This window comes from Stegostoma tigrinum, chromosome 17 (genome assembly GCF_030684315.1).
Source record: "Stegostoma tigrinum isolate sSteTig4 chromosome 17, sSteTig4.hap1, whole genome shotgun sequence".
In the NCBI taxonomy this organism is placed as follows: Eukaryota; Metazoa; Chordata; class Chondrichthyes; order Orectolobiformes; family Stegostomatidae; genus Stegostoma; species Stegostoma tigrinum.
In genome coordinates this window covers 5,144,292-5,170,761 of record NC_081370.1, presented here as the reverse complement: position 1 = coordinate 5,170,761, position 26,470 = coordinate 5,144,292, and the positions used below count along the sequence as shown (strand labels likewise).

At 43.8% G+C, this 26,470-nt stretch overlaps 1 protein-coding gene across 1 annotated transcript in view; it reads left to right on the top strand.

Annotated features, from left to right (window-relative positions):
- cracr2b (calcium release activated channel regulator 2B) overlaps positions 1 to 26,470 on the top strand; it is a 154,106-nt gene that overhangs the window by 55,177 nt on the left and 72,459 nt on the right. Inside the window, exons 4-7 of the mRNA XM_048546141.2 lie at positions 16,538 to 16,649; positions 20,353 to 20,560; positions 25,324 to 25,470; positions 26,317 to 26,407. Coding sequence (XP_048402098.1) covers positions 16,538 to 16,649; positions 20,353 to 20,560; positions 25,324 to 25,470; positions 26,317 to 26,407 — 558 coding nt within the window. The remainder of the gene's footprint in view (positions 1 to 16,537; positions 16,650 to 20,352; positions 20,561 to 25,323; positions 25,471 to 26,316; positions 26,408 to 26,470) is intronic.

The window sequence follows — 26,470 nt, the reverse complement described above, 5'->3', positions numbered from 1 at the left end:
ATACTCTTATGAGCTGATTGTAGCATTTTTTTGTATCCTAACTTTTCCCTTAGTAAATTAGTAAAAGACTGCATTTCTTGGAGACAAAATATGTTACAACATAACCAAGCTATATGATCTGCGTAGTCAAGTTCTTGATATTTACAAAATATATTACAGCAGATTTCCGAACCAAATTTAAAATGTTTGAAGCAGAGGTCAAAGTTGTGGTTTCTAGATTCTGGTGTGTCTAATGCAGCAAAACAAACTATTTTAAGCTTGAGAATAAAACTTGACACAGACTTAACACATCAGGATTAACAGCTGAAACATTAAAAGATCCCGAAAGATATTGGAAGACCAGCGCACAGCCAGATTAAATCTTCTTATTCATTGACAAGTATTTTGCCATTTAGGCAGAAGACTACAAAATCTATAATCCACTTCGTGAGCAGAATAGAGCTCATTGTGTTTTTTTTTCCGAAGGGGAGCTAGGGAATGGAATTGTTGAGTTAATGTTTCCATGTAGGCCAATGCAATCTTTCTAAAAAGATTGATGAACCAAACTGAAGACTATAAGGCCAAAGAGCTATTGAAGGAAGGATATAAGATACAATCTCACAGGTTACAAGTCCTAAGCACAACTTCAATGGAGACACAATCACTGGAGAGCCAAGACAAAGGACAACATGTTGAAGGTATGGCCAGTATAGCCTCCTGCACACACCGAGGAAAGACCGTGCTTTCAGTAAGTGTTGTAGTGGCAGAGGCAGTGTACAAGAGTTGCAGTTGCAAAGCTATGCACTGAACCAACTGCATATACTGTACTCATGCTATGAGATCATTGACATTCTGTTAGAGGTGTGTACTTAGAGTAATCAATAAAGCAGAATCCCATGATGTACATGATGCATCAGTGTGGAGAAAACACATTTCACACTTGTGGTCTTGTGGAGATATCAATTGTCATCACACTGCTTGAAGTATTTGCAAAAAATTAAATTATTTGGCCTCTAAACAGGTGACTGAGGCCAGAGTAAATCTTCTATGCCTGTGAATTATCAAAAAAACATGTGTCTGATTATGTGGAAAGCCGCGACAAAAATCTGTGAATATAGAACGTTTGCACAAACCAATACGTCAACTGTTTCACTATGCAACTCTTTTAAGGCCATAGGGCCTTAAAGCAATTCAATGTGTACGGTCAATAATGTTGGAGTGTAAATACTATCCATTTTAGATGTCGTGGATGTTCTGTAATGTTGACATTGCTAGCCCAGCAATTTCGTGTCCACCTATACATATGACCAAGCACTAGTTACAGTCTGATTGTCTCTGGAGTCTTGGTTACAACTTGCTCAGAAATACAATATTGAGAAATTCCTGCAATTCTTCTTTCAGGAGAACAAGAGTGGCTCATTCTGAAGTAGGAGAGATCAGCCGAGCAACCCTTCCTCACAACTTTCTTGTGCCTTAACTAAAGACCAGATGAACATGAAAGAACTCTCTAAGCTGGTCACTGTTCAAACAGCCCCAGCTGGGGTCAACAGCAAAGTAAGCAGTTATTGCCAGTCTTTCTCAGTATGGGAAATTCAGGCCATTTTGAAGCTTGTTTTGCAGAGCACAACAAAGTAGGAAGCTAGTATCTGTAGGACTCTTGATTGGAAGCTAAATTACTCAGTAATTTCTGAGTAGCCTTGTCTTTTCAAACATCTCTCAAGTTCATAGTGACCCTTCAGCAAACTCCTTTTAAAGATATTTTCACAACACTTGAAATAATCCATTTTTCCATAATTCTTCAAAATGTTAAGTCCTTGAAGAAAGATTAAATATGAAGCATTATTGTAAGACCACGGTGATATCAGATGTGAAAATAATCACAAGCTAAAGTTCAAATGAGATTATAAATGTCCAGCAGCATAAAGATATTCTGAAATCCACCTGATGAGCTCTGACAATCTAGGGCTTATGGAGTGCTGAATACATTGACAATAACAAACACTGATTCACTAGAGGGAGATTTGCCTTCCTTGTAGAGAATGTGAAGGCTCTGCAAAACCTTTTAAAATCAAGGTATAAGAGAATATGGGAACTGCAGATGCTGGAGAATCCGCGATAACAAAGTGTGGAGCTGAATGAACACAGCAGGTCAAGCAGCGTCTTAGGAGCACAAAAGCTGACGTTTCGGGCCTAGACCCTTCATCAGAAAAGGGTGAGGGGAAGACGGTTTTGAAATTAATAGGGAGAGAGGGGGAGGCGGATCGAAGATGGACAGAAGAGAAGATAGGTGGAGAGGAGACAGACAGGTACAAGAGAGTTGCAGTGGGAAAGAGATCCCCTGAGGTTTGTCCGGAGGGAGGAGGGTAACATCTTCAGGTTAGGCATCCCTGGAAGAGGCTTCACAGTGAGGTTAAAATTGTATCAAAGATTATGGGGACTGCAGATGCTGGAGAATCCGAGATAACAAAGTGTAGAGCTGGATGAACACAGCAGGCCAAGCAGCATCTTAGGAGCACAAAAGCTGACGGTCAAGGTGTAGCTTTTTAATTCAATTATGTTGCATACAGATTTGATGTGGAAATGGCTCCAGAAAATCCTACATGTTACTGCTACTTATAAATCCTCCAGTTGAATCAATGCTGCTTCCCATCAAATGTAATTCCACTATGAGCATGAAATGAAATTAATTAGCATGGAATGCCATATTTTAACCTGCTATACAGTACAATGGAATTTAGAATTATTATTGGCTCTTACACAAATGACATGCAATGCCATTCTGAGAATTAATGTAACAAAATTAGTTAATCACTGCTTTAGCAGGTAAAACGAGTAGTTCAAGGTATTACTCATGATGAACCTGAATTAATGATGACACATCATTGGCTAAGCCAACAGAAATGTTGCACAGAGACAACATTGTTAAAGGGTGCAAGTGTGATTGGTTGTATGGGACAGTTTCCAAGCAGGGCCCTGTCCCTGACTAACCATTAAAATTCGGGAAGAAAAATCAAAAGCAACTTGCAGACTGAACGGGCATGGGCTAGAGGTTGGATCTCCTACTTCTTGTGGGGGCGGTGGTGGAGGTGGAGGGAGGTGGTGGTGGGGTGACAAAACATTTCTAACTTGAACTCCCTTGTCAGGTAGCTTTTCCCACAGTCACACTATGGGAAATTCAGGCCATTTTGAAGCTTGTTTTCAAGTAGGAAGCTAGTATCTGTAGAACTATTGACTTGATTGGAAGCTAAATTATAATCCACAGAACTTGCATTTTGGGTGCACCATTTAGTAAGTTTCATTTTCAAAAATTTGATGTTCAGTACTGAAACATAGGTCTATCCTTTGCCCCCTCTGTTTTCTCATCTACATGCTGCTCCTTAGCAACATCATCCAAAAACTGTTCTGTTATCACAAGTATCAGTCTGCCTCTCTACCACCTCTTTCTCTCCCCACCCCCCTCCAAATTGTCACTGTATGCTTGTCTGACATCCAGTCCTCTAATTTGTTGTCAGAAAGACCGAAGCTGCTCTGTTTTTGTTCCATATACCAAACTCCATTCTCCAGCTCCCAGCTCCATCTCTCTCCCCAGCAATATTTGAATACCACTCCAGACTGTTTGCAAATGTGCTCTTTTATAATTGACTCCAAGATGTGGTTCCAAAGATATGCCCATGCCATCGCCAAGACCATCCATTCCATTTCCATAACTTTGCAACTATCTTGGGTTCATCTGCTTAAATGCTCATATGATTTTCTTATTCCTTAAACTTTTCTATTCTAAATCATTTGGCTGACGTTCCAGTTCTACTTTCTATAAACTTCAGCAAAAACTCTACAGCCTTCATCTTTATTGCACTTAACCCTGTTTCCCTATCATCTGTGTGCCTATTGACCTATAGTGGCTTCTGCTCAAGCAATGAGCTGATTATTAAAGTTGTCATACTTCCTTTCAGATCCTTCTATAATTTTAGCCCTTTCTGTCTTCTGTTCTCCAGAGTTGCAACTCTGCACTATTTGAGCGTAGATACTAGCATTGCGGTAATGTTACTGGAGTAGTAATGTGAAAGCCCAAGCTAATGCTCTGGCAAAACGTGGGTCCAAATCCCGTCAGCTTAGCCAGTGGAATTTAAAGCTCGTTACCAAATCTGGAATGTAAAACCCATGAGAACAAACATTTGTTACTTTTTTAAAAAAAATCTGATTTACCAAATAAAATCCAAAAGAACGGCTGTAAATCAGGAACAAAAGCAAAGTTGCTGGAAAAGCTAGCAGGTCTGGCAGCCTCTGTGAAGGAGAAAACAATTAACATTTTCGGGTCCAATTACCCTTCCTCAGAACTGATGGTGGCTGGGAAAAGGTCAGTTTATATGCAGAAAATAGGGAGGTGGGTGGGGTAGAGGGTAAATGAGAGGATAGAGCCCAAAGAGAGAGAAAGACAGTTGGACAGGCAAAGGAGTTGCTATCCATCACAAACCTAAGGAAACCTAACCAGATAAATAGAAAGCGGGACATAACACCAGCGCTTCGTCGGAGGCTCACTGATGATGTTACCTAGAATGGTGACGAAACGTCTGAAAACTAACCTTCCAGCTCAGCGAGCAAACTCACATCCAGAACTTCAACCTGAGCTACAAATCTTCTCAAAACTCGCTAGAGTTGCTATCCATCCCATTCTCTCAGTTCCTCCGTCTCCGTCGCATTTGTTCTGATGAGGCTAACTTCGACAAGGGAGCCTCCGAAATGTCCACATTCTTCCTCAGTTGAGGATCCCTCAGCTCCGTTGTTGACAGGGCCCTCAATTGGGTCTGATCCATCTCCCGCATTTCTGCCCTCACCCTTTCTCTTCCCTCACACAACAGCGATAGGGTTCCCCTTATCCTCACCTATCATCCCACCAACATCCACATCCAGAAGATCATCAGACGCCATTTCCGCCACCTCCAGCAAGATGCCACCACCGGACACATATTTCCTTCCCCTCCCTTGTCTGCCTTCTGCAGGGACCATTCCCTCTGGGACACCCTGGTCCATACTTCCTTCACCCCCAACACCTCCCCACAGCCCTATGGCACCTTCCCCTGTAACTGGCGAAGGTGCAACACCTGCCCATTTACCTCCTCCCTCCCCAGTATCCAAGGGCCCAAACATATCTTCCAGGTGAAGCAACACTTCACCTGCACTTCCAAGAATCTAGTCTACTGCATTCGCTGCTCACAATGTGGTCTCCTCCACATTGGGGAACCGGAGCGTAGACTTGGCAACCGCTTCACAGAACATCTATCGCAGCCCCCCACTCCACACACCAGGCCTTGTTACCCCACAGCCTGCCACTACACACCCCCTGTTGTTAGTCACTAATAGTCCCCATTAACATCTCTTCACCCTCCCGGCCTGACCATTAGCAACTCCATTGTCTGACCAACTGTCTTTCTCTCTCTTTGGGCTCTACCCTATCATCTACTCCGTACCCCACCCACCTCCCTATTTTCTGCATATAAACTGACATTTTCCCAGCCACCATCAGTTCTGAGGAAGGGTCACCAGACCCGAAACGCTAACTCTGTTTTCTCCTCCACAGGCGCTGCCAGACCTGCTGAGCTTTTCCAGCAACTTTGTTTTTGTATCTGATTTACCAATATCTTTTTGAGAAGGAAATCTTACCGTTGTTATTTAGTTTGATCCAAATGTGCTTCCAAACTGAGAGCAGTGTAGTTGACTCGCAATTGCCCTCTAAAATGCCCAACATGCTTTTCAGTTTAAGGGCAATTGGGGACAACAAAAACTGGCATTGCCAGTGATGCCCACATCCCATGAAAACTTTCAACAATAATAAGGTGTGGAGCTGGATGAATACAGCAGGCCAAGCAGCATCAGGGGAGCAGGAAGGCAGAAAGTCTAGGCCCGAAATGTCAGCTTTCCTGCTCCTCTGATGCTGCTTGGCCTGCTGTATTCATCCAGCTCCACACCTTGTTATCTCAGATTCTCCGGCATCTGCAGTTCCTACTATCTCTAAAACGTTCAACAAGCTGCTCTCCAATTAGGGAGCCTTCAATATTAATTGTTCCATCATTGGTGGCTGAGCACTTAGTTGCTTTGGTCCAAAGGTCTGGAATTTCCTTTTTATCCCTCTTGACTCTTTCTCTGTTTATTCTACCATGATGCTGTTTTAAAATCTACATGATTGAGCAGTTTTTGAACATCTTTCTTAAAATCACCTTATGTGAATTGGTGTCTAAATTTTATTTGATAACATTCTTGTGAGGAATCTACCAGTGATTTTTATCATGTTAAAAGTGCTATATAAAAATAATATTGAAATTACATTAACTCAAAGTCTTTGATTACGTGGAATGGTTTCTTCTTTAGGAGGACCTTTTGGTTGTTTTCGGCAAAAAATGACCAGTGAATCAAACGGAGACTATGTATGTAAGTTGAGTGCTGGTCTGGTTTGTGAATACAACAGATAAAACAACTGGGGAATGCTAAGCCCTGGATTTAATGATAGTTGAGCTACCTCTGTGGATGCGATTGGACACATGTCATATAGCAGACCATGTACCCAGCCTGTCATCGTTATTTGAAATATTATTGGAAGTTTCATTATGATATGAAACTTTTTTTTCTAAAAACTGGAACGTTTGAGCCTCAAGTGAAATTTAAGTGTTTTGATTACTTAGGCTTTTCGTCGCTGTGTTCTGTAGTAGAAGGATCACTAGGCTAGTCTAAGAGCTGGTGAAGATGAGTATATTTTTCATGTAGTGTGCTATCATCTGGAATCAGCTACCCGAATAGCTGTTGGAAGCAGCTTCAATCGTAACTTTTAAGATTGAAATTTGTGCATATGTATTTGAAAAAAGGTGAAAATTTCCAGGCTATGAAGAAAGGACTGAGAGAAGTATGAAATAGGCAAAGATGCTTACAAACATGCAAATTAAGCTCACACTCAGTAACATCAAAGGTGATATGATTGTACCACATTTTTGCCTAGTCGAATACCGTTCACCCTGTTCCTTAGGGGGAATTTATCTAGATTTTCCTTTTTCTAACAAGTTTTCAAAGTCAGGTTTTCATTACCTTTACTGAGAAGGAAGGTTCAGAGACTCCTCAGCTTCAGTGGAGTAAACAAAATGCTACCTCATCTGTCTGAAATGGGCGACCCCTTGTTGCAGACCCTGTCCGAACCAGTGTGGTTGTCACCGGTTACAAAATATTGAGGTAACAACACCCCACGCCACCTCTCCTGCCTTCCTTGGGAGGTTGCAAACTCCAGCTTATCAATGTGAGTCAAAGCAGCTTGAGCTACATGGTGTACTATGGGTACGTTTGTCTGGATCATGCTCTCATCAAGGAGCTTCCACATGCTGCAGCCACAACACATCACCTGTTTTGTCATCCTCCGTGTGTTTTCATTGAATGCCTAATTATTGTATTCAATTAGTGATTTACCTGTTTTGATTAACATTATGACCAGTTTCAATATTATTTTGATTCTCCAAAATAGAATAAATCACTGACTGGACATGTTAGCAGCTTCTCCCATCATAGATGAATAGCTAATTCTGCAGGCTACTGAAGTTAGGAAAAATGAAGCAAAGAAGGATATCTTCACTGGATTCTCTTACTCAAAGCCACAGGTTTCCTTAATTAATTTTAGTTGCTCTGAAGTAGAAAGGTCTCTCTCTCTTAAGCCTGTGTGAAATTTAGAATTAAGCACAATTACATGTTAAATGTGAAATGTAAACAAAAACAAGCTTTAATCGGACTTTGGACAAAGAACTTAAGATTCGCTTAACTGACCCAACTTCGAGCATTCTGTTGAAAATTACACTGTGCGCCTTGAAAGAGCTGGAGCAAACATAACGGCTCAAATAGCCACCTCCTGCACCTTATAATTTTATTCTTGATGTTCCAGATACGTTCAGCCTGTTTTCTGCTGGCAATAAAAAAAAGTAAATCTTGAGATCATACAGTCGTACAATGCTGTAAGTTGATATTAGTGACTTTATACACTAACTATATGTATTATATATGAAGGCGTAATGATATATCTAGTATTACACTGATCCACGCAGACAAAGAAGGTGCTCGAATTGAGCTGCAGATGTGTGGGTGGAAAGGACAAAACATGAGCCAAGCTTGTCAATTGTTAGCCATTGACTTTTCTACACAATACAGTGATTGTGAGGAAGAATGGCTGAAGAGAACTGTACTCCACTTCAGTGACTCTGGGGACCTGTGTTTCCAATCGTTCCTTCAAACCTCATAGGCATATAAACTTTGCGCCTTTTCTGAAGACCCCTAGGACAGAATGGCCAAGGATGGCTTAATGTGTGATCATATATCCCAGCACAGAAGGGGATTGGAAAATTTAAAGCTACTAATTGAAAAGGTAGTGTGTTTGGCATATATTCGTGCATAGAAAATAAAAATATTGCTAATTGCTTAAGGCAGTAATTAAACCTTACTACCTAGCACTGTCGCACTGTAACTCTGCCAATTATGGATGTTTTCCTCTCTATATAATAAAGCCTGTCTTGCATGTTGTAATTTAGGTTTGTTATGGTCTTTACTCTTGCAGCTTATGTTCTTCAGCAGCAGGATACTTACCTGGAGATGCCCATTAATCTAGAGTGCCCTTGTGTTCTTTTTAGGACCATTTCATGTTTGCTGTTGTGCTGTGCAGCAAATGGAAGAAGCTTTCTCTTTTGTGCTTGCTGATCTCTGTCAAGTGTGCTGGTGGTCATTTAAAAATTGACTGAGCAAAGAATTTTTTTTCAATCCCTGTAAGCTTTCAGTTGTATCCCAAATAAATTCAGCCCGAATGTATAACTTGGTAGCCGTCCAGGAGTACAATGAACTGTTTAGATTAGGGCTCATCGCTGATGTGGGAGTTAGGAAATTCCCGACTTCACATGCTCACATCTTCAGAGACTGTGTGGCTTGGGGGGGGGGGGGGGCGACTGTAATTGGACCAGCCCACTTGGAAAAGGGGCTGGAGGCACACATAGGCTGCGCTGGATGCCAAAGAGGTCTGTTTCTGATATATATAAAATGTCTGACTTAATTCAGGTGGGTTTTTGCCACAGCTGTTTTGAAAATGTAAGTCTCACCCCTTACACCCCCTCTAGAAAAACCCCCATGTCCCCTCCAACAAGCCATGACTGTCTTAATTACTGATAATGGGAACTGCAGATGCTGGAGAATTCCAAGATAATAAAATGTGAGGCTGGATGAACACAGCAGGCCAAGCAGCATCTCAGGAGCACAAAAGCTGACGTTTCGGGCCTAGACCCTTCATCAGAGAGGGGGATGGGGAGAGGGAACTGGAATAAATAGGGAGAGAGGGGGAGGCGGACCGAAGATGGAGAGTAAAGAAGATAGGTGGAGAGAGTGAAGGTGGGGAGGTAGGGAGGGGATAGGTCAGTCCAGGGAAGACGGACAGGTCAAGGAGGTGGGATGAGGTTAGTAGGTAGCTGGGGGTGCGGCTTGGGGCGGGAGGAAGGGATGGGTGAGAGGAAGAACCGGTTAGTGAGGCAGAGACAGGTTGGACTGGTTTTGGGATGCAGTGGGTGGGGGGGAAGAGCCGGGACTGGTTGTGTGGTGCAGTGGGGGGAGGGGACGAACTGGGCTGGTTTAGGGATGCAGTAGGGGAAGGGGAGATTTTGAAACTGGTGAAGTCCACATTGATACCATATGGCTGCAGGGTTCCCAGGTGGAATATGAGTTGCTGTTCCTGCAACCTTCGGGTGGCATCATTGTGGCAGTGCAGGAGGCCCATGATGGACATGTCATCAAGAGAATGGGAGGGGGAGTGGAAATGGTTTGCGACTGGGAGGTGCAGTTGTTTGTTGCGAACTGAGCGGAGGTGTTCTGCAAAGCGGTCCCCAAGCCTCCGCTTGGTTTCCCCAATGTAGAGAAAGCCGCACCGAGTACAGTGGATGCAGTATACCACATTGGCAGATGTGCAGGTGAACCTCTGCTTAATGTGGAATGTCATCTTGGGGTCTGGGATGGGGGTGAGGGAGGAGGTGTGGGGACAAGTGTAGCATTTCCTGCGGTTGCAGGGGAAGGTGCCGGGTATGGTGGGGTTGGAGGGCAGTGTGGAGCGAACCAGGGAGTCACGGAGAGAGTGGTCTCTCCGGAAAGCAGACAGGGGAGGGGATGGAAAAATGTCTTGGGTGGTGGGGTCGGATTGTAAATGGCGGAAGTGTCGGAGGATAATGCGTTGTATCCGGAGGTTGGTAGGGTGGTGTGTGAGAACGAGGGGGATCCTCTTGGGGCGGTTGTGGCGGGGGCGGGGTGTGAGGGATGTGTTGCGGGAAATGCGGGAGACGCGGTCAAGGGCGTTCTCGATCACTGTGGGGGGAAAGCTCCCACGATAAGACATTCCACTCCCGCACATCCCAGACCACCCTCCTGCAAAAATTCCATCCCCTATTCCCAATTCCTCCGCCTCCGCCGCATCTGCTCCCACGATAAGACATTCCACTCCTGCACATCCCAGATGTCCAAGTTCTTTAAGGACCGCAACTTTCCCCCCACAGTGATCGAGAACGCCCTTGACCGCGTCTCCCGCATTTCCCGCGACACATCCCTCACACCCCGCCCCCGCCACAACCGCCCAAAGAGGATCCCCCTCGTTCTCACACACCACCCCACCAACCTCCGGATACAACGCATTATCCTCCGACACTTCCGCCATTTACAATCCGACCCCACCACCCAAGACATTTTTCCATCCCCTCCCCTGTCTGCTTTCCGGAGAGACCACTCTCTCCGTGACTCCCTGGTTCGCTCCACACTGCCCTCCAACCCCACCATACCCGGCACCTTCCCCTGCAACCGCAGGAAATGCTACACTTGTCCCCACACCTCCTCCCTCACCCCCATCCCAGACCCCAAGATGACATTCCACATTAAGCAGAGGTTCACCTGCACATCTGCCAATGTGGTATACTGCATCCACTGTACCCGGTGCGGCTTTCTCTACATTGGGAAAACCAAGCGGAGGCTTGGGGACCGCTTTGCAGAACACCTCCGCTCAGTTCGCAACAAACAACTGCACCTCCCAGTCGCAAACCATTTCCACTTCTCCTCCCATTCTCTTGATGACATGTCCATCATGGGCCTCCTGCACTGCCACAATGATGCCACCCGAAGGTTGCAGGAACAGCAACTCATTCCGCCTGGGAACCCTGCAGCCATATGGTATCAATGTGGACTTCACCAGTTTCAAAATCTCCCCTTCCCCTACTGCATCCCTAAACCAGCCCAGTTTGTCCCCTCCCCCCACTGCACCACACAACCAGCCCAGCTCTTCCCCCCCACCCACTGCATCCCAAAACCAGTCCAACCTGTCTCTGCCTCCCTAACCGGTTCTTCCTCTCACCCATCCCTTCCTCCCACCCCAAGCCGCACCCCCAGCTACCTACTAACCTCATCCCACCTCCTTGACCTGTCCGTCTTCCCTGGACTGACCTATCCCCTCCCTACCTCCCCACCTACACTCTCTCCACCTATCTTCTTTTCTCTCCATCTTCGGTCCGCCTCCCCCTCTCTCCCTATTTATTCCAGTTCCCTCTCCCCATCCCCCTCTCTGATGAAGGGTCTAGGGCCGAAACGTCAGCTTTTGTGCTCCTGAGATGCTGCTGGGCCTGCTGTGTTCATCCAGCCTCACATTTTACTGTCTTAATTACTGCTGTTTTCTCCATGCCATTGACCCGCTGTCAGGTTTATAGAAACAATGACCTCCTACAGTGAAATAGGATGTGTAGTAAAAAGCTTTAACAATGTAGTCCCTTATTACTTGCTATTGTGTTTGAGAAAAATAAAATCTTTTTGTTTATTGGCAATGAATGTGCCAACTACCCAGACACTTTACACTATTCAGAGCAATTTAAAACTCTTCTTTTGTGTTAACACACCTTGTGCATTTAGCAGTAGAGATATATCAGGCTGAGCTGTCAGTTGGGTAGTGTCCGTCTTGAGGTTCAGATGTACCTACAGTCAGATATGGCTGGGCTGTCAGTCCAAAATCATATGTATGCGTGTCTGTTAAGGAATTATAACAGTGAAAATATCCTAATATTTTGAAAACCCACACTTAACGTCAAATAATGTGCTTTTCAATGAAGCAGGCCTGCTGTGTTGTCATGTGCAGACAACATTTGTTCTTGCGTGGAAACTGTGATTTTTAAGGCCAATTGTTAAGTAAAGCCAGAGTGGTGACATAAGAGGCTGCAGGCAACCACGTTTTAAAGAAAGGTCTGAATTTCTGACTGTAATTTTGTGCAGGAGTTAGACGCTGAGGGTCGCTTAGAGTCTAATTGCTCGACAAAATTCCTGTCATAAGTTTGGACTTTTCTTTAAACTGTGTTTGTCTACAGCGTCTTCATTTCAACATTCGGGCTCTGATGTTTTAGACAAGTGAAGCATTTCTGTTTCAAATGGCATTCTTTGCTGTTTCTGTCATTTTTTTTTCTGTGTGGCATACTGTGTACAGTTCTGGTGGCCCTGCTCTAGGGAAGATATGATTAAATTAGAGAGGGTTCAGGCAAGATTTACCTGAATATTGCTGGGCATGGAAGTTCTGAGCTGTAAAGATAGGCTGGGACTCGTAGGAGGTTAAGGGGTGACCTTTTAGAGTTTTATAAAATCATGAGAGGCACAGATAAAGTGAAAAAGCAGGGTCTCGTTCCCTAGGATTGGGGGAGTCCAAAACTCAGGTGCATATTTTTAAGGTGAGAGGAGAAAGATTTAGAAAGGACATGAGGGGCAACGTTTTTTGTAAAGAGTTCTGTGTATTGGAAGTAACTACCAGACGCAATAGTGGATGCAGGTACAGTTAAAACATTTAAAAGATATTTTGATACGTACATGAAAAGGAAAGCTTTGGAGAGATATGGACCAAACAGGGGCAAGTGGGATTAGTTTAGTTTGGGAACGTGGTGGGTGTGGACTAATTGGACTGAAGGGTTTGTTTCCATGCTGTACGATTCTATGCAGAGTGGTGAACATGATCTATATAGATCTCAGTGAGGTGTTTGACAAGGTTCCTCATGGTAGACTGGTTGGTTAGCAAGGTATGGAATATCGAATACAGGGAGAAATAGTCATCTGGATGCAGAACTGGCTTGAGGGTAGAAAACAGAGGGTAGTAGTGGAGGGTTGCTTTTTAGACTGGAGGCGTGTGACCAATGGTGTGCCACAAGGATCGGTTCTGGGTCCACTGCTTTTTGTCATTTATATAAATGGTTTAGATGTGCTGATAGGAGGTATGCCTAGTAGGCTTTGCATGTGACACCAAAATTGGAGATGTAGTGGACAACGAAGAAGGTTACCTCAGACTACCATGGGATCTTGATCAGCTGGGCCAATGGGCCAAGGAGTGGCAGATTAGATAAATGTGAGGTGCTGCATTTTGGAAAGACAAATCAGGGCAGGACTTATACATTTAATGGTAAGGTCCTGTGGAGTGTTGCTGAACAAAGATACCTTGGAGAGCAGGTTCATAGTTCCTTGAAAGTGGAGTCGCAAGTGGATAGGATAATGAAGCTGATGCTTGGTATGCTTTCATATGTTGATCAGTGCATGGTGTGTAGGATTTGGGAGGTCATGTTGTGGCTGTACAGGATATTGTTTAGACCATTTTTTTTGGAATACTGCATTCAGTTTGGGTCTCCCTGCAGCATGAAGGATGTTATGAAACTTGAAAGGGTTCAGAAAAGATTTATAAGGATATTTCCAGAATTGGAGGGTTTGAGCTGTAGGGAGGAGCTGAATAGACTGGGCTATCTTCTCTGGAGCATCGGAGGCTGAGGTGGTGACCTTTTTCATAAAGGTTTATAAAATCATGAGGGTCATGGATAGGGTGAAGAGCCAAGATCTTTATCCCCCTGGTGTGGGGTGTCCAAAACTAGATGGTATAGGTTTAAGGTGACAGAGGAAAGATTCATTTTGTGTGTGTGTGTGTGTGTGTGTGTGTGTGTGTGTGTGTGTGTGTGTGTGTGTGATGAGCTGCTGATGGAAGTGGAGGCTGATACAGTTGCAACATATGAAAGGCATCTGAATGTGTCTATATCCATAAGAAGAGTTTAGCGGGATATGAACCAAATGCTGGCAAATGGGATTAGATTAATTTAGGATTTCTGGTTGGCATGGACAAGTTGGACTGAAGGGTCTGTTTCCATGCTGTACATCTTTGTGACTCTAAGTGGGGAATGTGCAAGGCCCAGAGAAAGTTAGCTGCAATCTGCTGGCACCCTGTATTTTGAACATTCTGTTCTCTTGCATAATTCAACCTCAAGTTGTTTCTGATACAGGTTGTATTGTAGGGTTGATGTGGGATGGTTGCAATCTATTGACTGTTACAAAGGCAGAAAGCAGGAGCTCAGCCTGGAAAAGTTTGGAATCGTTGAGTCTGGAGTCAGTAAAGGTTTAAATGAAGATTTAAGGACAATACCTGGTGGAAGTAAGCATTTGTTGTAATGGTAAGGATATGAAGTCAGAGGCTCAGCTGAGGATTGAACTGTTATGTTGAGATTGCAGACAGTCTAGTTTGGTCCAATAATCAGTCTGGGAAAAAGATGGGGTCTCTGCCAAAGAGGTAGCACATTGAGGATGTGGTGATGAATACTGAAGGTACTAGGTTTGTTTTGTCAAAATTTTATTTAGCTTGCAGAAATTGTGGTTCATTCAAAAATAAACTTAAGGTGAGTACAAGAAGAGATGGTGGAGATGTAGTCTGCCAATGAAACATATAAAAATAAGATTGTAATTTTGTTAAGGAAGTGGCAGGCAGATCCTATTTTCCATCCAAAGTGTTCAGGAAATCTGTCCCGAGTCTTCCCTAAAGGTTGTTAGAAACTGAAGTCCTTTAGAAACAGTTCTCTTTTCCCCTCCTCGTTTTTCACACGTGCTGTGAGATCTGTTTCAACTGCTATTACTTGCTTTTCAGAAACACAAACAGTTTCTAATAAATGAACAAAAGGCCAGTAACAGTAAATATCACCATGGCCTCATAGGTTCCATAAATTGATATCAGCGAAACTCTGTGGCACTGTATAATCTCATTATTGCAGTGATTGGGAAAAATAAAACTGCTATTTCCCCAAAGAATGAAAACTAATCCTCCAAACAGTGAGAAAGTGGGGATTTGTTATTCTGATGTCATGAATAGTTATTCCATGCTCATTTCCTCAGAGGATTGGGACAAGTGATGGTCAGTCTGCGATCTGACAGCACTTCTTGGAATTGGCAATCAGCGTCAGAGAGCAGTCTCAACAGGCAAGAGCTGCCTTCAGAGGGAGGACAGACTAGAAGAGTTTTAGGGAAGACTCGGGACAGATTTCCCGAACACTTTGGATGGAAAATAGGATGCTATCTTCACGACTTTAATGTGATTGACATGTGCCAATTGCCTGCTCATCCCCTGGTCTCACTGAATCTTATCTGTTGTCACAGGTTTGTGTAGCTCCTTTGTCTAATTGACTCAATATAGTAACTAACCTGCTGCTACTGATTACACCACTTGAAAAATCCAATACGAACTATCAACTAGTTATGTTGGGTAACTATGGTAATGAACCCCAAAAATTGAAGTTATACTTCTGGTGTAAGAAGAATGGTTGTTGATAGAGATGCACTGGCTATGTTTGGCTGTATGAATGAAACAGAATGAGAGCCACCTTATTGAACTGGATACCAGAGAAGCATGAGGACTCCAATGTGCTGGACCATCTCGAAGACTGTTTAGATGTTGGGGAGGAAGGGGAGGGATATTGCATCGCTGTTAAAGTCATCAACAATGGTTAAGGTTAAATTCAGTGCAAATCATTGGACAGGAAGCAGAGAAACTTCAAAACTTTCTGATGTAACAGTTAATCAAGGGAAGGAGTGTTGGGCAAATCGATATACTACTTTTACAATAATACATTGCTTGGAAGGTAAAGTACTTATTCCTTTCCAGATATGTTCTAAAATATCAAAATATTCAGTCAACATTTTTGCTCTGCAATAAAGAACATCTCAAGCCAGCAGATTGACAGTTTATTTCCCCTTTATCAGTTGCTGTAAGCTGTGACTTTCATTTTCTGTGTTAGAAACCTTTTATAAGCATGGGCCAGTTGTTGTGCTCCTCCTGCAAACGAGTGAAGGTACATGGAGAAGGTTGAAAGAAAAATAACATTCTGATCAGCAAAAGGATCATCTCAGCAAACCTTGTGAACAGGGACGGCTCCCACATGTTTCTGTGTGTATCGAGGGAATGCTGTTAAGTGGCTTAGAGTTTAAGCTGGTTCAAGTTATATGTCAGTAATAGTTCATCAGTAAATAGAACCTATTTATTTGTAAGACACCTGGTCTGTCCTTTGTTAGCCTGGTAAATTATGGAATTCGATGTACTTTTTGAAATCTATGGCTTTTATGTCGACTCTAGGAATAGTGGGGCTCAATTTCTGGAGAGTTGTCTCAGCAAGACAAATTGGGTTGATCTTGTGAAGTGCTGGAAAACTATTATATTTGACTACCTTCTGTAGAATTGTGCTTTGCTTTGTTACAGAGACTGCAGAATGAGTTACCTCTGACCCCTGAGCAACTGGAAGCTGTCTTCGACAGTCTGGACCAGGAAAACAACGGCTATTTAACACCCTTGGAATTCAGCATGGGATTTGGTATGTACCACAAACCCTCTTGTAAACTGCGAAAACAGTGTTGTTATTGAATCAAGCAGTGTCTTTTTCATCAAGATCGAGTCTGATTGCATTCTTTGCAATGCAAAGTGTATACATCCACAAGACTGGTTTGTCGATGCAAAAATCTAGGTACATATTTGAAGCAAAGAAAACCATGGTGGGGACCTGAGAATTTGATTCATTTTGGATTCTGTGTACACAATGCGGTGACAGTGGGCTTCTTCTGTATTTGAATTTTGCTCTAAAGTATTGAAAATCCTCCTCCAAAGAACTGATGAGTTCAATATTTTCTTAATAACTGAAATGAATGCATGATGATTTAAAATAATTTAATTTTAAATCTTTTAATAAAAACTATATAATATTGGGGCAAATAAAGGAGTAGCTATATTAAACCAAGCCTTATAGTACCATAAAGTAGTGAAATTTATTTAATTTAAAAAGAAAGAATGAGATGAATAAAATCATCTGTACCCTTGACTCCGCTACACAAAAAACAGTCTACTGTTTCTAAGTGCTAACAAAGGCGATATGGGTAGAATTGCTAAGCTACAAATCAATTCATCTTATAATTGGAACTATCGTTTCAACTCCCACACAGTTATAATTAAAGGTTCTGTGTAGCAATAGCAGGCATATTTCAAATAGGGCATGTTGTGTAAGGACAACATCATTGTTACTGGAAACCATTGGCAACACTGGAAGCAATGAATTCATCCTAATTTGCCTCTTATGTTCCCAATACCATTTAGAATAGATTCAATTCTAATTAGTTGGGCAATTAGCGTATGTGTTCCATTTACATTAGCCCTCTGCAGAATATGGAGTAGGTCATTGTTGACTATGACTGTTTCATCGCTTGTTGTAGAGCGGAAATGAAACATAAAATAAAACAAATTGTTACAATCCCCCAGGGAGCACTTAATTTTTTTTGAGAAATAAACTTCCCAGCAACTGCTGGAGATAATCAAAGAACAAGATTTTAGCTTTTAAGAAGTAAGAGCTGTAACAAGCGAAATAAATCGATACAGATCAAACATTATTTAACACATGATTATTCCCTCATGCAGAGAAAAGGCACTTGAGTATTAATTAATCAATGTGCGATTGTGATAATTCTCACAACTTCTTTATCTGTGCTTAGTACTTCTGGTAGATGTATAACACCACAGAACCAAGCCTAGAGTGTCTCCTAACAGGCTTCACTTCTCCTGACCAGGCTTGATCAGAATTTAATGTGTTAGCAACCAAGCAGAATGCTTATGAGAGATTGGTCTTCTGTTTGAAAATAAGGAGACAACAGTTCAGATGGGACTTTAGCAGAGATCACTGAGGTGGGCCTTACTGGTGAAATTGGCTCTGGAAAACTCCAGCTGAGCAGGATAAGAATATAAATCATAGGAGCCAAAGTAGGCCAAGTCTGCTTTACTCCTCAGTGAGATCATGGCTGATCTGATAATCCTCAACTCCACCTTTCCTGTCTTTTCCCGATTACCCACGATTCCCTTACAGATTAAAAATGTGTCAAACTCATATGTAATGGCCCAACCTTCATGGCCCTCCGTGGTAAAGAATTCCGCAGATTCTTAATCCTCTGAGAGAAGAAACTCCTCCTCACCTCTGTCTTGAATGGGTGACCTTTTATTCTGAGATGATGCTGTCTGGTCCTAGGCTCTCCCATAAGAGGAAACACCCTCAGCGCATCTACCCTGTAGATTCCTGTATGTTTGTATGTGTTTTCAACATGTTATAACACGGCTGTCTTGTAACATTGAAGTGAAAAGGCATATACGGGCATTTTGGATCTTGAGGGAGAAAAGCCCTGATATTATCTCCACTGAATTACTAAATAGCTGGCCTATAATCATGCTCTGCTGAAAAGCCCAATAAACATTCCAGGCCTTCATTTTTATTAGAATCTGTGCAGTGCAGGTAAGTGCCATTTGGCCCATCGACCCCTCTTCCCCCCCCTCCCCAAACACCAAAAGAGCATCCCACCCACACCCAGCCTCCCACCCTGTACCTGTAACGCTGCATTTACCATAACCAGTCCACCCAATCTGCACATCTTTGGACTGTGGGTGAAAACCCACACAGACGCGGGAAAAATGTGTGGAGTTTGCACAGACTGTCCCCCGAGGGTGGAATTGAAGCCGGGCCCCTGGTGCTGTGAGGGCCTGCAACTTGGATTCCTGGCGCCATTCTGTTCCTCGTCCAGACCCACTCATGTGGAGACAGAGTGGAGAAGTGGCAGGGAACTGATTTCACTTTTAATAAGTTACAATTAAATGTAGGCTCCTTGGAATTTTCATTTGAACTCCAGGTTCTTGCTCAGATGGCAGGAGGCAATTTTGCGGCCTAAATGGGCTCCCAGCAGCAGCCCTGGTGGGAGGGGAGGGTGTGAGGCAATGTTCCCGGGAAACCTAGAGGCACCGTCCCTTAATGGCCCTCAGCGCAGTTCCATTGACATCCTGCACTATGGAGGGACTATCTCCCACGATGCTGAACCTGGCTGTGGAACAATTTTATTTTAAGTTTATAAAAGTTGGAGAGATGGCACTTCCGCTTCGAAGTGTCCTGTCTTTTGTTTACCTGCCATTGCGGTCTGATGCTGCCTTCACTTGGGATGACCTTGGATTGACCTCCTAGCTTTTTGAGAACTAACCATCAATGGGACGGTAAGCCTGCTGTCTGGCCATTGACTGATCACCCGGGTGGGAGATCGTAACGTCTGAATGTTTCCCTGCAGTGTGGGCCTCTCACTTCCATTTGAGCTTGGTGCCAGGTTTTGCAAGCCCTGAAGGAAATTGCAGTCCCAATTTTAGCTCTTCTTTAGATAAATGCAGGCTCTACTCAGGAGGATGATTACACAACCAATACAGCGTCCTTTTTTGGTGGTGCGTGGGTGGGGTGTTGCCCTGTAAGCATCTGGGGTGACCTTCCCCAAGATAGGACCTCCAGCCACCTCTCTTGCCTGCCTCACTGGTCTCCCCAGTCTCCCAAAAGATCCAGGACTTACCTCAGTCTGGGATCTGTTTCTTTTTCTCACGGGGTCTGTTTGCATTCTCAACGTCCATGGCTGTGTTCTGGTGCTTCTGGGAGAATTAACGACTGACCCACACCCCCACCCTATTCACCTGGCCATAGGTTCAACCCGTTGAAACTGTCATCATTCTGCATAAACCTGGCAGGGAAGATACAGAAGGTGATTCTTCTGACCGGGGAACCTAAAAGGCAGGAGAACATATCGCAATCCTAATCAATAATACCTTCTTCAGTCGAAGCGTGTCCAGCTCCCCTCTGCTGTGGGTTCTGGATGTTCTTTTGTTGGGTATATTTTAAGACTGGTACAGCAAGTTTTTTTTTGACCTTTCTGGGATTCACGAGGATACGGCATATGATCAGGCTGAATGGTGAATCAAGATCTTGTGGGCCACGTGGTGTACTTCTGTTGTCCTCCTCCATTCGTAATCTCCATTGCACTGTTTTACCGTGGAGCAGTACAGGCTGGTCTCCCACCTTCAAAAACAATCCTGTTTCATCATTTTTTTATTAATCTCTTCAGTGCACCAGTTTCAGTTGTTTCAGCTCCAGCATTGTTAGATTCCCAATGTTTTGACTTTAAGGAGCTGGGATTCTGTAAATGCAAGTTTGCTTTTGATTTGTTTTCATTCGGTTGAAGGAATAGCTTGTCAGATCCTGTCTCTCGAATGCACAGGACAATTCATAGGTAATGAGGTATTGCCAACAACGGAGTGTCGAGAAGGCTCCAAGCTCGAGGAAACTTTTGAATCTGGCTGGCCTGACGACCTGGATATCATCGACGATGAGGAAGAGAAACGGTTTTGCTTCATGATGCAACAACTTGGTGCCTCACAGGTCTTTGAGGAGTAAGTATTTCCAATTCTGGTTATGTGCCGTTTACAGCCTTCACCCAGTAACATGTAGAGACGCTCTGTGATTTACAAATGTTAGACAGGAAGCAAAATGCTTCAAAAGCAGTTGACGCTAATTGCCACATAGCCCGAAGAAAATTGTGCATTCAAGCAAGTAAGATTCCAGTGAGAGAAGCCTTGTAATTATTGAGGGGTTGAGTTCAGGAGCAAGGATGACTTGCTGTAGGTGTACAGGGCCTTAGTGAGTCCACACTTCCAAAAGACCTTTGTTACGGTGCCTCACGGGACGTTGCTGAGCAAGGTGAGGGCCCATGGTGTTCGAGGTGAGCTACTGGCTTGGATTGAGGATTAGCTGTCTGACAGAAGGCAGAGAGTTGGGATGAAAGGCTCCTTTTGGGAATGGCAACTGGTGACAAGTGATGTCCTGCAGGGTTCAGTGTTGGGGCCGCAGCTGTTCACCTTTTATATATTAAAGATCTGGATGAAGGGACTGGCGGCATTCTGGCGAAGTTTGCCGATGATACGAAGATAGGTGGACAGGCAGGTAGTACTGAGGAGGTGGGGAAGCTGCAGAAAGATTTAGACAGTTTAGGAGAGTGGTCCAGGAAATGGCTGATGAAATTCAATGAGAGTAAATGTGAGGTTTTGCACTTTGGAAAAAAGAATACAGGCATGGACTGTTTTCTAAATGGTGAGAAAATTCATAAAGCAGAAGTGCAAAGGGATCTGGGAGTGTTTGTCCAGGATTCTCTAAAAGTTAACTTGCAGGTAGAGTCCGTGATTAAGAAAGCGAATGTAATGTTGTTGTTTATCTCAAGAGGGTTGAAATATAAAAGCAGCGATGTGCTTCTGAGGCTTTATAAAGCTCTAGTTAAGCCCCATTTAGAATACACTGTCCAATTTTGGGCCCCACGCCTCAGGAAGAACATACTAGCCCTGGAGCGTGTCCAACGGAGACTCACACGGATGATCCCTGGAATGGTAGGTTTAACGTATGATGAACGGCTAAGGATCCTGGGATTGTACTCATTAGAGTTTAGAAGGTTGAGGGGAGATCTAATAGAAACTTAGAAGATAATGTATGGTTTAGAAGGGGTGGACGCTAGGAAGTTGTTTCCGTTAGGCAGGGAGACTAGGACCCATGGGCACAGCCTTAGAATTAGAGAGGGTAAATTTAAAACGGAAATGAGGAGAAATTTCTTCAGCCAGACAGTGGTGGGCTCGTGGAATGCATTGCCACGGATTGCAGTGAAGGCCGCGACATTAGATGCCTTCAAGGCAGAGATCAACAAATTCTTGATCTCACAAGGAATCAAGGGCTAGATTGTAGAGATGGGGGAAATGGGAGAAGAGTTTGGCCTGCTGTGTTCAGCCAGTTCTACAACTTGTTATCTCACTCCATACTGTGCTTAATCAAGGGGTTGGATCAAAACCTTAAAAAAAAGGGAGAGTACAGGGAAGTGGAGTTGAAATGCCCATCAGCCATGATTTAAATGGTGGAGTGGACTTGATGGGCCAAATGGCCTTACTTCCACTCCTATGTCTTATGGTCACACCTGGTTTATAATGTGCAGTTTTGGCCACCTCCTGTAACAGAAGATATGTGTGCAACGGGAAAAAAGAGCTAAGGTTGTTCACCCTGGGGTGGCAGATTTGTTTCATCATGAGAGATTGAGTTGATTTGGGCCTGTATTCTCTAGAGCTGAGAGGGATGAGGGACATCTCATGGAATCGTCTCAAATTCTGACAGGGCTGGACACACAGGATGTAGGAATGCTGCATCACCTGGCCAAGGCGTCCGCAGAAAGGGATTGTGGTGTCCAGATAAGTGGTGGCCCACTTGGAATGGCGATGAGAAGTAATCTCTTCAATCAGAAGGTGCCGAATCTGTGGGCTTAGTTGCCACCGAAGACTGCAATGTTAAATCGCTGAATTTATTGAAGAAAGAAATATGGGAGAGGGTAGGATTTTTGCATTGAGACAGAGGATCAGCCCTGATTGTGTTGAATAGTGGAGTGACCTTGAGGATCAGCCTACTTCTGCTACTGTTTCTCATGTCGATTTTAAAAAGGGTGATTAGCTTACTACGTGTATTTCAAGTGCTGTGGATATGTTCGGCCATACGGGAGAAAGTATGTAGTGGAGTAATGTTCACATGGTTTTCAGCTTAAAATAAACCAAGAAAGTCACCACTTTTTAAAAAAATATAAAAGCACTGCTCTATTTATATCTCTAGGGCAAAGTTTCATGATCTTTTCTCTTTTTTTTAAGGTTTTGATCCAACCCTTTGATTAGGCACAGTATGGAGTGAGATAAGAAGGTGTAGAGCTGGGTGAACACAGCAGGCTAAACTCTTCCCCCATTTCTGAAGAAGGGTCCAGACCCGAAACGTCAGCTTTCCTGCTCCTAGCACCACTGCTATCTCTCCGATACCTCACTCTCGAGCTCACATCAATGAGGTGATGGCAGCGAGAATGGGCTGTGTTTGGATTGACAGCAGCTGCAGACGTGGGCTCCCTCCTGCGATTGGAGTTGGCGGCAGCAGCAGCAAGGACAGTCCTCCCAATGTTTGGGGCCAGTGGCGGCAAACCTCCTTTGGTCAGCCAATACTTCAGGCTCAAAACCCCTGTTTTATGGCGATTAGGCTTAGCCTTTAAGATCTGGATGTTTTCTTCCTTTTTGACTTTCTTTATTTCTGCTATCGCGTTTTTTTTTTAATTCTGGTTTTGTAAGCAAGGTGGCACTGGAGAATGGTGACTTTGTACACTTTGTACTTGTGTATTCCTCTCCATGAGTACATCTGACAATAAAATTAATTCTAATTCAACACTCATGCTCTACCACGCTCCCCATTTTGTGTGCGGTGCCTTCTGTCACTTGCTGACATCAACCCCGAAGCCACTAACCTCACCTGCCCTCTCTGTGCTGCCAAATCACTCACTTGATCCAACTCCCCAACTGTACCAATAGTAACAGCTGTGTCTGGTCTCACTTTATACCTGCTTCTCTCCGCATTCCAGGAGGACAACAACCCCCAGTGGGGCAGAAGAACTTTGAGCATGGCAGACTGCCACCCATTTGCCAACTCACCCCTTGTGTTGGGAGCATCCTGACTCTGACTGCCCCAAGTGAATGGCTGACTGTTTGCAAACCCTGGGGTAGTATCAAAGGCTCCTCTTCGCTTACTATTCCAGAGTACCCTTTTTTTTTGGTGAAGACTATGTCTCTTCAGAGTACCCTTTTTTTTTTGGTGAAGACTATGTCTCTTCACTTAACTGAGGCCTGCTAACAATTGTGACAAGTTTCCTGGTTTTGTGTCTGCACGAAATGGCATGGCAAGACAAATGAATGCGCTCGGTACCTCTGTCTGAGGGGTCCAAATTCCATGTCTTTAGCATCTGGGGAGACCTAGAATGAGTGAGTGTTGTGACAGGTGAGCAAAATGCCCAAAGACGCAGGCTAGCCCAGTCCATGAGCTGGAGGTGTATCCCTGATAGCACACTGTCCTTACTGGATCATTACAATGAGAGTTGCTGGTGCAGGCCAAGGTGCACCATTGAAGTGCAGAAGTATCCTGTAGAGGATTGGAGATGTTCCATGAGGGTTGTTAGATTCTCCGTCATGTTGGGTGCCAATGTAAATGGATGTAGGAGATGTGTTTGTAACTGGTGCCCATGGAGCATGACCTGAGATAGAGTCACAGAGATATAGAGCATGGAAACAGACCCTTCGGTCTAACTGCCCCAGATATGCAGTATAAATCTAGTCCCACTTGCCAGCATTTGGCCCATAATCCCTCTAAAACCCTTCCTATTCATATACCCATCCAGGTGCCTTTTAAATGTTGCAATCGTACCAGTGTCCTCCACTTTCTTCGGTAGCTCATTCTATACACGCACCACCCGCTGCATGGAAAATTTACCCCTTGAGCCTCATTTAATATAAAAGATTTAATTTAATAGATATCTGGTTCAGATTAAGAAGTCATTGTTAACACCAGTGGGTCATCCTCTCATCGTTTAAAACTTGGTAGAACGATAACAGCTCTCCCTTTTGAGAGAGACAGATGGTGGTGGTTTTAGCTGAGGACCACCATGCCTGAGATGAGGGGAGAGATTGAAAAGGTGCAGCCCTCATGGGTACCTCATCTGGTGTGGGCTTTGAGCCACGCGGAGTCATACAGCACAGAAACAGACCCTTCGGACCAGCTTGTCTCTACCAACCAGATGTCTTGATCTAGTTCAATTTCCCAGCATTTGGCCCGTACGTCTCTAAAACCTTGCAATTCACCCATCCAGATACCTTTTTGAATGTTCTAATTGTACCAACTTCCACCACTTCCTGTGGTGGCTCGTTCCATACACGCACCACCCTCTGAAAATGTTGCCTCTTGGGTCCCTTTTAAATGTTTCCCCTCTCACCTTAAACCATTGCCCTCGAGGTTTAGATTCCCTTACCCTATGAAAACAAAACCTTGACTATTCACCCTATCCGTGCTTTTCATGATTTTACAAACCTGTATAAGGTCACCCGTCCACTTCCAACACTCCAGGGAATTCAGCCTCTCCCTAAACCTCAAACCCTCTAATCCTGACAAACATAAACTGATCATACAACATACCAGATAGATCAATATAATTGTACCATTGAGTATCTATGGCCAACCCCAATGAAATTACTGATATTAATTCATTCATATGCTCGTGTTGGATGTGTGCTGTTTCCTTAAAAATCTTCATTTTTCTCTCTATCTGCAGTCAAAGTGAAGTGAGAGAGCTATGGACCAGGTTGCAGAGAGACAAGCCTGAGCTGCTAGCTAACTTTGAACAGTTTTTATCTAAAGTTTCAACACATATCCAGGAGGTGCAAAATGACAAGGCAACCATGGAGCAGGCATTGAAACGGTAATTGATTTAATAAGCTCACATTGGGGTGGCGCAATGGCTCAGTGGTTAGCAGTGCTGCGTCATAGCACCAGGGACCTGGGTTCAATCCCAGCCTTGTGACCATCTGTGTGAAAATTGCACGTTTCAGTATAGATTTCCTCTGGGTGCTCTGGCTTCCTCCTGCAGACCAAAGATATTTGGTGGATTGGCCATGCTAAATTGTCCGTCGTCTCCAGGGATGGGCAAGCTGTGTGGATTACCTGTGGGAAACGCACGTGATAAGGTGGAGGGTGGATCTGGGTGGGATGCTCTTCAGAGGCCCTGCGTGGACCTAATGGGCTAAATGGCCTGTTTACGCGCTGTGTAGGGATTCTGTGATATAATCACATTGTGCCTTGCATTCAAAAATTGACTTAGTCCCTACCATTATTCAGCAATTCCCATTGGAAAGTGTGTATTTACAGGCACAGGATGAGGCTAGTATTGATTCAGGCCATAATGTCTTCTACACTAATGGTTGATCCCCACTGTGTCTAGTCATATGCGAAGAGTGGGCAATTGGGTAGTTAAATTCCTGAGAGGAGTGATAATAGCAAGAGGCATATCGTAATATAATGCAAAGGCATTAGAAGCTCAATTTTAGGTTTTCTACTGATCCACTTGCTCCTTCCTTTTAGCATTTCTGTCTTTAATTAGATTACTTTCTTTGTTCATCACCAGTTGTTTTCTTGGCAAACATCAAACAATGTAATTCTGAACTGATTCATTTTGTTGAAGATCTGGCTCTTGTAGCAAGTGGTATACAAGTGTGGAGCAAAGTTTTATCATCTTGTCTGAAGCTCCTCTCCTGTATCTCAAATGCAGGAAGGAGTGTGACCATGATCGAGAGGTTCGATGCTTATATGAAGAAATGGAGCAGCAGATTAAGAGAGAAAAAGAAAAGTTGTTAAATCAGGTAAGTGTTTAATTTTTCTTTTGGGGAGGTGGTGCACAGACAATTCAAGTCCCCTCTCTTTGT